The sequence below is a fragment of the Panulirus ornatus genome, chromosome 38 (genome assembly GCF_036320965.1).
Source record: "Panulirus ornatus isolate Po-2019 chromosome 38, ASM3632096v1, whole genome shotgun sequence".
Taxonomy (NCBI): domain Eukaryota; kingdom Metazoa; phylum Arthropoda; class Malacostraca; order Decapoda; family Palinuridae; genus Panulirus; species Panulirus ornatus.
Genome location: NC_092261.1, coordinates 4,417,037 through 4,430,390, shown reverse-complemented (window position 1 = coordinate 4,430,390; position 13,354 = coordinate 4,417,037). Strand labels below are relative to the sequence as shown.

The 13,354-nt window shown below is 35.6% G+C and overlaps 1 protein-coding gene across 1 annotated transcript in view; it reads right to left on the bottom strand.

The window, feature by feature from the left end:
* Nucleotides 1-2,961: 2,961 nt before the first annotated feature.
* The window catches only part of LOC139760830 (rabankyrin-5), an 89,255-nt gene continuing 78,862 nt past the window's right edge, over nucleotides 2,962-13,354 (bottom strand). The window contains exons 18-21 of the mRNA XM_071684485.1: nucleotides 13,018-13,213; nucleotides 12,105-12,300; nucleotides 10,349-10,461; nucleotides 2,962-9,294 (exon numbers count right to left, since the gene is read on the bottom strand). Coding sequence (XP_071540586.1) covers nucleotides 9,031-9,294; nucleotides 10,349-10,461; nucleotides 12,105-12,300; nucleotides 13,018-13,213 — 769 coding nt within the window. The 3' untranslated portion in view covers nucleotides 2,962-9,030. The remainder of the gene's footprint in view (nucleotides 9,295-10,348; nucleotides 10,462-12,104; nucleotides 12,301-13,017; nucleotides 13,214-13,354) is intronic.

Genomic DNA, 13,354 nt, shown 5'->3' with positions numbered 1-13,354 from the left:
CCAGATGATAGCTTTAGAAGAAAATATCTCGCTTCGCTCTTTCCTCTTCTTATGGAAAGAAATTTTGTAGGGAGGGTTTCCAGTTTCCCCGATTCCCGCCCCTCTTAAGTCTTCTACAACAAGCAGGAGATACGTTGGCAGTATTCTTTGTACCCTATCCCCATATATATATATATATATATATATATATATATATATATATATATATATATATATATATATATATATATATTTTTTTTTTTTTTTTTTTTATTATACTTTGTCACTGTCTCCCGCGTTAGCGAGGTTGCGCAAGGAAACAGACGAAAGAATGGCCCAACCCACCCACATACACATGTATATACATACATATCCACACATGCACGTATACATACCTATACATTTCAACGTATACATATATATACATACACAGACCTATACATATATACACGTACATAATTCATACTTTCTGCCTTTATATATATATATATATATATATATATATATATATATATATATATATATATATATATATATATATATATATATATATATGTATAATATATATATATATATATATATATATATATATATATATATATATATATATATATATATATATATATATATACTGGTGTCACTGGAATCAGCCTGCTCGAAGTTACAAAGGGAGTGTAAGTCACTTTGGTGAGGCTTATCACTGGTGTTATAGACTTCACTCTAAAGGAGTCCACATTTCCCTGCTACTATAAGTGGCACAATTTTGGGCTTCAGAAACCTTTATAAAGGTCCTGGGTAGCATTTCCTGCTTGAGAAGTCCTGCAGCTCCTTTAGATTTTCGTGTCCAGGCAAGAGACAACGCCATAAATCTGATTGAAATTTTTCATAAGCTAAAATATTTCTACATTTCTAGATTTCAATTTTTTTCAACTCAGAGGAAAAGTTTTCATCTATTAATGGGCTAGTGTTCGCTCTTCCATTATTATAATCTGCCTTTGGTAACAGTGAACATTAAATACTTTGAGGACTTTTACCATAGGATATCTAAGTTGTGACCATAAGCAATGAGGTTCCTAGTGCCTCTTACCATAAGAGAACTATCTTGTTCATGTTATCTTTGGCTAGGAATGATTCTCATACATTATGCAGTATTTTCACTTGTAATACCTTAGATCATATCTAGTTTTCATAAATGAATGAACTCTTACAGGCTTAAGTGTTGTAATGGCTAATGTTACTGTCCATGAGTCACCATGGGCCAGCTTGGGGTCGGGCCCGCTTAGGTTCGAACCTTGGGCTTGAAAGATGGCCTACACACAACCTAAGTGATTATCCTCCCCTCTAGCCTGGCTGATACATGGTGCATATACAAGGTTATGAGACACGGCAACATGAAAGTGTAACACCCTATTACACACATAGCAATCATACATGCATTCCTTAACTTTCACGTTACTGAAACATATTGTTTTCCCAATTCTCTCGTTATCTCACCTACGTGCCAATACCTTCTAAGTCAATTTATAACAACTCTTCAATCTTATGAACAAATTCGTTTCTTTCATTTCCCATTTTAGCCAATCTATAATTTTTTCTTTCGAAGCAATCATTTTGATGCTACATAATCTACTAGCAATTGTACTGTTGCAAACTTTTCACATCCACAAGGAATAAGAGTTGTAACATCTTACATACCAAATCATACTTCATGGCTAACACATAATATTTTCTTGAAGTTTGAATGAATTTGGAAAACATGTGAATTCCATTTTGAAAAGTCATGAAGTCTTTAGTACTCATAAAACATACCAGATGTTCTTGTTTTGGTGAAAAGGGCACATTTCTATTTACTATGGGTAATGCTTACCATACTCATGAATAAAACAAATGAACAACAATGCTTTCAGGTCAAAATAAAAGGATTACAACTTGATTGCAAATTAACAGTTTATTAAAAACTCACAGATCATAAACGCTCTCCCAATACTTTCTTAATTTGTGAAAAATCTAACATTCATGAGAATGAATATATGTGCAACAACAGTAACAAAATGTTAAAGGTTGCAGTTTATTTGAAAAATATGACAAGTCCTCTGGAACATCATCATTTACACAGCATTTACAATGTGAGACATTCAATCTTTCCTGTTTTCAATTAAGCACTATACCTGGATTTTGAAAAAATAAAACTTGAGTAAGAAATATTAAATATGACTGCAAAAACCAACGTGCTCCTTGCTCTTACCCCATGCAACATAGGAAAACAATGCATGAATGGAATTCATTCTTAACAACTTTACTTTCAACCCCCAAAAATAAGTAAACCATCCCTATGAATAACAATAATAATAATAATAATAATAATAATAATAACAATAATAATAATAATAATATCTTACTCAAATTTACAGTGCAGCCCATGAGTTGAACATTAGTCTGATACATAAATCATATTCTAATACTAAGAGAAAGCATATAAATGATAATAGTATGGATAAAACTAAACTAAACATCACAAATATACATGTACAACAGGGGAAATAACATTTCATGTTTACTTTCCAAAGCTCTAATATAGTACAATAATTTCTGACATGGAATACTTCTAGTATTGTAGCTTATTCTTTGCACCATTATTTAGCTATTCACAACTTTGCTTGCTTGAATCACCTTTCATTATATACCAATAATATCCACTGTTAATTAGCAGAATATCAAAGTTAGATAAGTCTTTAAGGATTAGTTATCTGTTCCTGATGCTACCTCACTCATATGGTTATACTAGTTACTGAGGTAAATGGTTGTTTTATCATATTAAAGCTTTATCATAAATTCATTAAAGTGATCAAGCAATTTACAAATGGTTCAGACTCAGTTAACGCTGAATATTTAACTACACCTTCACCTTTTTCACTAGCTAAACAATTTAATCACATTCGTTTTTGCTCATCTTTTTAGGAACCCTTTTCTAATTCCTCGCACTTTTCTTTTTGGTATAAATTTACAATATAACTTGAAGAACCAAATCCTCAGGTTCTAACCAATAAACATGGAATTCCTTCAGATTTTCTTGGTTTTCTAAATTTTGTTGGCTTCAATAAAGAAATTTACAAACATGCATAAACACTGATTTAGTTTTGATAATAAATATCCATGTACTTAGCATGACTTTATAATGACTGTTTGAACACCTAAACATATGTAGAAAAAATAAAAAATAGTATCTATGGTTCACAAGCCTTGGATGGGGGATACTTAACTGCTGAGTTTCCTTCATCATCAGAATATCTCCCTTATAAACCATCTGCTGTCCATACACAGTTAAAATACTTTTATAAATATATCCTTTGCTAATATGAAGATAATTTTACTCATATATGTATTGCCAAAGGACCCCTTTCTTGAGTGGGCTCTGGTATTACTCCAGGAGCTCTTGCACCTTCAAGACTACACCGCCAGTAGGAGGGAAATGATGGACTCCTTTGGAATGGGAAGTCCAACAATGAAACTGTACTCCTTGTTGATGGAGGACGTTATGTCTCTCCAAAGAAGATTTTTCACTAACAGTGTAACCACAGGCAGGGGGAGCTTGGTAATATACACACATTTTTTTTCTCACTGAATTGCTATTTTGCATATTAAAGAGGTAGTGTCAGGAAAAGATGAAAAGATGGCTTCATTACTTCACATCCACTCTCCAGTTGACAATTATAATACACTGAATCTACACTTCCCTATTCAACCAGATCCGACAGATCTTTCTGTGCTTTCCCCTGACCATATCAAATGCCCTGGTTCAGCCCTATGACAGCACATCACACCCTGCATACCACACAGTTTCCAATTTGCTCTATCCATAGCATGACTCACACCCTCCTGCATGTTCTGGCTCTAAACCTAGAAAAAATCTTTCACTCCATTCTTACACATCTAGGTTTTAACATTTTCCTTGTTCCCTCTACTTCTGACATGTATACTCTCTTATCAATCATCCTCTCCATATGTCCACACCAATTTAACACATCCTTTTTGGTTCTCTTATACGTACTTCTCTTACTACTATAGTCCTCTCATACACTACAACTTTCATATTCAATTAACCCTACTCATACCACATATTGTCTTCAACACATTTGCATTTCAACACATTCACCCTCTTCTTTACATTTTTGTGTATGACCTGAGCCTTGCATCCATACAATACTGATGGGACTACTATAAAGTCAAACATTCCCATCTTGCCCTTATAGACAGTGACCTCTCTTTCCACACATTCATTACTGCACATAGGACCTTTGCCACTTTACCAACCATATGGCTTAATTCAGCTCCCACTTGTTGCTATATCCATTTGAAGGTATCTAAAATCCGTCACTTCCTCTATGATCTCTCCTGTCAAAAACACTCTAAATAACCTGTCTCCCTCCACTGTTACATCTAATGACTTTTTTCATATTTACTCACAACTTTCTCCTTTCACATACTTTCCTTAACTCAGACATTAGCTCCTGCAGTTTCTCAATGGAATCCGCTTCCATCAGCAAACAAATGACTCACCTCCCAGGCCTCCCTCAATTCCCAATATGACTGCATACCTGCACCTGTCTTTTGTATGACCCTTGCATTCACTTTCCTCACAACTCCATCCATAAACAGAATAAAACAGCAATGGTGACATCATACACCCAATATCCCTGCTGCAGACCCAGCATCATCTGGAACAATTCATCCTCCTCTTTTCATTCTCACACACATGCCTTACTCTCTTGATGAAAATTCCTCAGTGCTTTCATCTGACACCATATATTTGTAACACCATCCACATAGCATCTCTGTCAACATTATCATTTTCTCCAAGATCCATAAACTCCACAAAAATGCAAACACTGCAAGCGTTTGAGATCCTTAGGAGTGGAAATTGCAGCGACTGAAACCATTAGAACTGAAGTGAGTCATAAGGAGGACTGGGGGTTGAAGGTCCGTAGAGCAATGAAGAACATGTGGAAAGAAAGGCCACTATCTGGGAGGGGAAAGATGGGTACGTTTGAAGGTAGTAAAGTATTCCTCATGGTTTTGTATGAATGTGAGGCATGGGCTGTAGATAAGAATGTACAGAAGAGAGTGAATGTGTGGAAAATGAAATGTATGAGGGCAATATATGGTGGGTAGATCAAGTAAGCGAGCATGTGCTGAAGTGGTGTGGACACAGGGAGAGAATGAGTGAAGAGATGTTGACAAAGATGATATGTTTGTCTGAGGAAAGACTGAGAGAACAAAGTTTTGTGCCTTGGCCCTAAACATGCAGGAGGGTGCAAAACATGCATTGGTTGGCAACTGGAGTGTAGTGGTTATAAAGGGGGCAATGTGCTCTCAATGGACTAAACGAGGGACTAGAAAGTGACTAAGGGAAACCAAGAAAGGTCTGTGGGGCTTAGTGATGGAAAAATAGCCATGATTCCAGTGCATTACAAATGACAGCTAGAGAATGGTTGAGTGAATGAAGCCATTTCTTCCTCTGTTCCTGACAACCTTACGGACATAGGAAACAGTGAGCAAGTACTAAAAAAAAGTTGAATGCTCTGAAACAAAGATAACTACTAGCATTGGAAAATAAGGTAAGACTTCCATCTATTTCACTTATTTTTTCCTTTATTTTTCTGAATACATAAAATTTTTTTCATTCTTGAATTAGGTAAGAACCTGTTGAAGAGAACTGTGTAGAAAAATATATGAAAAATTACAACGCACAATATCATTCACCAATCATAAGTAGAATGCTTTGAACTTAAGTTGGTTGCAAATGTTAATGTAATGGATAACAACTTTAAAAACTTTTGATAATTTCTAAATATGTATATAATAATTAGCCTTTCCTGACAGTATGAGAAATATAAATGTTTAAAATCTCTCTGAATGTTTTTATGTTGTCAGAGAAACTTTATGGGCAATATTTGTGTGTTATCAAGGACCTCTGGTCCCAAATCCTGTATTTACACCGAAGACCACACAACTGAAACTTGCACAATTTCTTGGTCCCTATTGCGCATAATATGGTGAGAGTTGTGTACAATTTTTACTATGCTCACATCAGTACACAATAGTTTTGAAACACATCTTAGCCTCTGGTTTTGCAGAGTTTCAAGTTAGCAGCTATTGTATTTTCTGAATGATTTATAAAAAAAACATTAGTATATCATAATGTTAAGCGGTATTATCTTCAACAGTGACCTGAGGCAAAGGATGGGTGCTAAACTGAATGTAAAAATGTTTTACTGAGATGGTAAGAACTGATCAATAAAAGATTGCTGCTCAGTATTTACCAAATTTGCATAACAAGCGTTTTCTTTCTTGATTCACGTATGTGGATCAAATATCATTTGCAAAAAAAAATCAAGGACATATCACAAGATATTACAGTAATTCAATACCAAACATTCTGCTGCTAACCTAGTCCATTCTTAACTACTTTATTTAATTGGCATAAAAAAGAATACCATAAACTTAAACTTCTAAAAAATGATATCATAAGATTATATTCATATATTTTCACATTACGATTTTGATTTAAAGTAACTCAAATTTGTGACTTGTTCCAAGCAATCTTTCTCATTAAGTATAATCAAAAAATATCTGCATAATTAGTTACTGGGTAATTCTGAATTTTTCTCTTTTGCACTTAGTGTGGTACAGATGACTTTTAAATATATAAAATCTTAAAAAGAAGAGTTTTGCAAAACAGGGTACATGCAAAAGAAAACTTTGTAATGAACATGTATAAAATGATTATCTGTCAGTGCTTGATGTGCAGAAAATTATTTTTAGTGATAATGTCTTTGTAAAACTGGTTTCCATAATTCTAAAAATGCAGGAAAATTGATTATCTACATGTATTAAATCTCTGACTTGGTTATTATACAAAACTGGACTGTGTTTCCTAAGTATCCAAAATATTTATGTAAATTAGGGGCATAACAGATGGCACTTAAATATTTAAAGAAGATCGGGGCAATTATAATCATACAGAATCCAGCTTTCTAAGTATTAATGGTACTAGACTTAAAAAATACTTTCTTGAATACAGAGAAGGGATCTACAAAATTCTTTTGTCTTCACAAAATACAAGAATCAATATCCATAATTTTTAATGTGATAGTTTTTTCAAGGCATTACTCTATTAGCATGTTCTGGAACCCTTTAGGTTGTAAAGGGTATAATGATACTCATAACAGAAAGCAGAAAATAGAAATAATATGAAACCTCATATATTCCCTGTATTATATCTCTAGATTTTCAAATAAACAATACTCACTAACTACACTTCACACAATGACACCAAAAGTCAGATCCAAAAATTTCATATTATATACTTGAAGCTGGAATTATACTGAAAAACACAATGAACTTGTATCTCCATAAAATTCATGATCTGTAACTGACAAATACTGTTTGAGATTTCTTTAAATTTTTCAGTGAATAAATGATGGTTATACTTTACAACGGATAAAATAAATGACAACTGATATTGTTAACTGCAAGAGTGACATGAAAGGACAGGGAAAAGTGAAGACTCTTTTGCAGTGGCCACCCCTTGATGGGAGTTCCCGGAAGGAACAGGCATCAGAGATATAGATGGATAGATAAATATAGTTAAATCATTGATAATTTAACTAGACTGAAACTAACCGGTTTTGTTTTATATTTCAAGATGTAAAAGAGTCTTGCTCTCAGGTATTGTATCTGGAATTGCCCATCTCCATACAGGATCTTACTTGAATAACCAGTCCCACTATAACTAGGGGAAAAACTGTGCCATAACCTTCATTAAATATAGATGCCACTCTGTTATCTTGTCTATCCTGATTTAATATACGAACACATCATATTCATATGACCGACTATTACTACTGGATAATGTTTCACTGGGCTTATTGCTCGAATTGTTGCTATCTCTTCGACTAGCAACTGACAAGTGTATCATACTGAGATGTCAATTAAGGTACTAAATCTTGTAGGTTACAATGAAAGTAATGTGCCAGGCTTCGGAAATCTTTCACACTGCAAGTGAAAACTTTTCTGAGAGTCACTTTTTTTTCAGTTACAGTGTCCACCAAAAACCTTGTCCATCCCATCATCCTTGTGCTTGTGGCCTCCCTGACAATGTCATAACAACACCAAAAACCTATTCCTGGGGTGATGATCTGGAGTTGCTATAATACTTCCCATCTTAGGTGGTTATCTGAAGATCTAAGTCCTCCATAGGAGACAAGAGATAGGTTTTGGTAGTGGGATGACATTGTCAGGGAGGCCAAGACTACTGACAACCGGCCACTTGATCATGCATTCTGACCACCCAGTGCACCTAGAAATCTCACGTGTACCCTCATTTTCTTGCTTTCAGGTGAGAATTTGAGCTTTCTCCTCCTTAGAAAGGTAAGAGCCAACATCCTGAAGCACAAGTTGAAGAAATACAGCAACCAAAAGTGAAATTTCCAAGATGAAGTGGCAGCCAGGAGAACTAAAGAGCATGATTGCCTAAAGATAGCTTGAGGCACACTGAGGTGTGTTGCCAGTGCACAATTTGAAAGTCTCAGCAACCAGATGTATAAAGATTTCACCCTGAGAACACCACATGCTCGAAACCACAATGAACCTTAGCTGTGTATCACCCTCGAAAATATATAGGGGTGGACAAGTTTTTTTGTGGATACTACATTATCATCCACTCATACAAAGGAATTTAATTTCTCTACAGAATGATATGCAAAATAATATCTTTTAGGTATAGTTAACCTCTCCCAGAGATGTTTCACATTTTCTTCTCAATACATGGGTAGTACCAACAACTGGAAAACATACTCTCTGGTATTTATAAAAGAAAACAGCATCAGATCAAACTTATATGAATAAAGGCAAAAACACATTCTTTTAGCATGAACATCTTTATCTATTTAATGGCACCAGAAAATATGCCTTGTAAAGCTCTCATATAAATCATACCCAGTGCAAAGACAAAACATGCATTAGTTAAACTAACCTAAACATTCATTATTATTAAGATATCGTAGCAGCGCCTAATGTAAGCACGTCAAAACATGTCTGGCAAACTCGAACAGGTTTGTTTAAGGAAAATTTTAAGATAGGTACATCTTTATCTGAGCATCGGTTGCATAAAAGTCGCCCACAATGTCGGCAATGATGTTTTCTGGTGGCCAGACCAAACTTGGCCCCACATTCCATACACAATTCACCTTCACTCCAGGGAGGCTCAACTGATAAAACATCCAAGAGTCTAAACAACAGTGCTTTTGTGGGAACCTGAAATAAGACATTTTATGATGTTACCAATAGGAAGTAAACATCACCTCACATCTGTGAAATAAAATTTGAACTCCACACTGTCTGATCATGAAATGTACATTAAAGAATGACTGTCTGTGACAGAGTACATAAACAGATGTACACTGAGTATTAATGCTAAGACATACTAAAACAGGCAGGAGATACTGGGCAAAACATTCAGTCAGATGAACTTTTTTGCAAAGGAATGAAAGGGTATCCCTGAGAAGCAGAAGCTTCAGGCTACTTCTGTGAGTTCAAAAAGTGAAGATGTGAAATATGAAAGGAAAAGAAAGATGTAATGAAGAGGTGATCAAAGTTATCAAAAAGATGAATAAAGTACACTAGTTGATGTGCACCATATTGGGGATTAGAGTAAGAAAAAGGGATAACACTAAGTCATCTAAATAACAACTACAAGGGATATACAGATCTATCTTCCCTTATGAGAACCATAATATCTCTGGAAGAATAGACAGACAGACAATCAGAGCAGTGGATGGATAAAATAGAATGACTGAGGACATAACTGATGAAGGCAGCATACAAAAATTAAAGTAACATGATAATACAGGATGTTCAAGAGATGGTTTCCCATGAGTGTCTCTTATAATACAAATAGGTGATTATGAGAGAGAGAGAGAGAGAGAGAGAGAGAGAGAGAGAGAGAGAGAGAGAGAGAGAGAGAGAGAGAGAGAGAGAGAGAGAGAGAGAGCACTGCCAACTTTTAATGTATTTGTGGTTGTAGGGTCAAACCACATTCTATTCCTAAATTTCACTTATCATTAAACTGCTCTATACTCAACAGACAAAAAATAATAATGCTACATGCTTGATAGCTATAACAATAAACAGAATTCTTCAACAAATTATAGGCACTACTTATGAGTTTAAAACACTGAAAGAAATGAGGATTATCATGATTAGATATTTCAAGATTCTATCATGAATGCAGAAAGTGTTGACATAATCAATAGACTCTAAGTAGATTAATATGTATTCCTCAGCTGTTCCTAAATTTTGGATTTCTTACCTGATAGTTAAAGATGTTGACTCCATGCTTGTTAGTAGAGCCTAAACATGCTCCAGCACGCACGAGGACTCGGCACAGCTGACCTGCACCTCTCATGTATGCCAACAATAAGGCTGTGAAGTAAAATAGTTGTTGTTTTCAGTACAAAAATTTTGCATCAAATCTAGACATAAGCATACCATTAATATATGAGAAGGTCATACTTGCTCACAAAAGAATTACTATGGTAAGAGGCAGAAAGTTGTAAAAGAAGAATTTCTCACTTATGGCCTTTTTTGTCCAAACTGTCTTGCTAATTCTTAGGCAGTATCTACACTGCATTGTTCCCATACAGCATATTACATGAACATAATTATGTGTAAGTAATCAGTGATTTTAAGTTTAAATATTTTTCAAGAAACTTAAATATGAAAGGGTTGAAAGGAAAACAAAGCACTAAAAGATGGAATTAATGAATGAAGCAGATATATAGCAGGCATAGTTTGTGACATCATGAAGCATGAGCTGGCACAGTCTTATTTCTCAAATCCAGCAACCTTAAGGTCAAGCAGTCATTGGATCTAAATATCATATGGGTCGTGGGTATCAAAATTGGAGATATATTCCTACAGAAATTTCTTTGCCAAAAGACTTACTGAAAGCAAGCTTGAGAAAGCATAAATTTTTCAAATACATAAATAACATATGTCCAATACTGTTTTGATAAAATATCAATAAAGGTACTAAATAATAATATTCTCACCCCATAAATATCACTATCACTCCTTGCCACTCCATCATCCTCCTCCTCATATGCGTCACTGATACTGTTCACAATACTCTCGCATCCCTCCCTGCCATGCACATCACTGATCCACCAACATACATCACTGCTGCTCCACCACCACACTCTTGCCTCCCTCTTCACTAAAAATACTGCTATTACTCTCCCCCACACCGGTGCCTCCCTCCTTACCGATTATTGCTGCTCTATGCCTCTGTCACCTTCCTCACCAAATACATTGCTTCTGCTTCCTAGCACACTGTTGGTTCCCTCCCCACACATATCAGTAAAACTCTATGCCATATTCTCACATCCCTCCTTACAATCCTCTCTCCCACTCTCCACCATACTTCCACTTCTGTCGTCCTACACACTGCTACTACCACGGTGTTGCCTCCCTCCACCCCATGTGAATTCCTCCCACTACCTACTATGTTGTTGCCCCTATCTCCCACTACCTACTATGTTGTTGCCCCCATCTCCACATACATTACCACTGCTTCCAGCCACAATCTTCCCTCTCTCGTTACCATATCCATGCTACTGCTTCTTCTCATACTGTCACACTGTTAGCTCCCTCTGAACATCGCGACTGCTTTCCTCCACACTCTCACCTCCCTTCCTACCACATATTACTACCATTTCTTTCCAGAGACTTGCCTTCCTTCCCCCTATGTCACTACTGCTCCCTGCTATACCCTCACTTTCCTCCTAACCAAATGCATTGCTCCTGTCACACTCTCACCTCTCTCTGCATACTTTGTTACTGACCTCTGTTACAGTCTCACCTCCCTACCTACACTCATTGCTACTGCTCCCCATTGCATTAACCCCTATAAAGCCTTTTCTTCTGTATCAGGCCAATGGCTACAGCTACTCTCCATACTAATGTATCTGAAGTGTCTTGCAAAGATTCTTTAATAACTAATAACTAATGAAAGTTAATACTTTGCATTAACGGTATATTACTGGAGCAAAAAAACACAGTCTTACCTGAGTTACCTTCCACATCTAATCTATTAAGGTCATAATCAGGCATAGTCTGAAGAAAAACTTCTGCAATTGCAGCAGCATTGTCTTTAGGGTAATTAGCCAATACATGTAGAGGATTTTGACCACGTAAATTGACTGCAGCAGCATTGATCTGAGACTCTGTTAGCAACACTTTCACCACAGAAAGATGACCTTCCTGTGAAAAAGAAATTTACTGTTATCAAAATAAAGATTTTCTCACAAATGTACTGAATCACCTGCAGCTATCTCAACAACTTTTGAATTAGGTCAAATTAGGAAAGCAGATGGCATAGGAGTCAGGGGAAGGGGTCCTCTCCGACCAGGGGAAATAGGAGCAGGGAATTGACATTTTTCAACAGAACAGTCACTGATAATGGAACAAAGTTCTATTAACAATTGCTAATTAAAAATATGATTTCTTTTTTTGTATATATCTGAACATACATAATGGGATCAAACATCTATTGGGTGAGGGTTTGGGGGATGCCTCAAGGCACTGGAAAAGCTTTGCTTTTAGATGTTTTGTGGTGCAACCCGAGCTTATTTCCAAGTCTACCTGTGAACTTACTTAGGGGAGTTCACAAGCATCAGCTAGAGCTTCTTTCAATCCCTGAACCTCCCATTTTTTCTGTTAAGACATGTAAAAATCTGAAGAACCATATACAGAAGTATTTTTGTGAATCCATGGAAAAAGTGCATTTTTGACAATTGCTGTAAGCAGTGCTGCTAAGTTTTAAAAAAATTCTCTATAACATATTATCAAATGTAAATCAATTATTACAAAAATATTGTATGGTTTTATGAAAATATAATAACTGTCCATACTTTGGGGTTACACTAAAATGAAAAACTATATTACGCTACCTGAACAAAAACATTAATGTATCCAAACCTTGACTGCAACATGGAGAGCATTGTTGAGGTTGTCATCCACATCATCTACACGAACATTGTTTTCTATAAAAATGGAAGCTAAATGAGGATGATCATGTGCCGCTGCTAGATGCAATACAGTTTGCTTCTGAGGAGTTAATTCACTGATAGCTCCACTTCCAACTAGCAGCAAATTTCTAACTATCATTTCAGACCTGTTCACATAAGAGAAAACTGAATATTGTTAGTAAGGAAATACATAAAGCACTACATGCTCATTTCTTATTTTGCTACTGGGTAAACATATACTATGAATGTAGAAAGGGGGATTCTACAATCAAAAAGGTAATGAACAG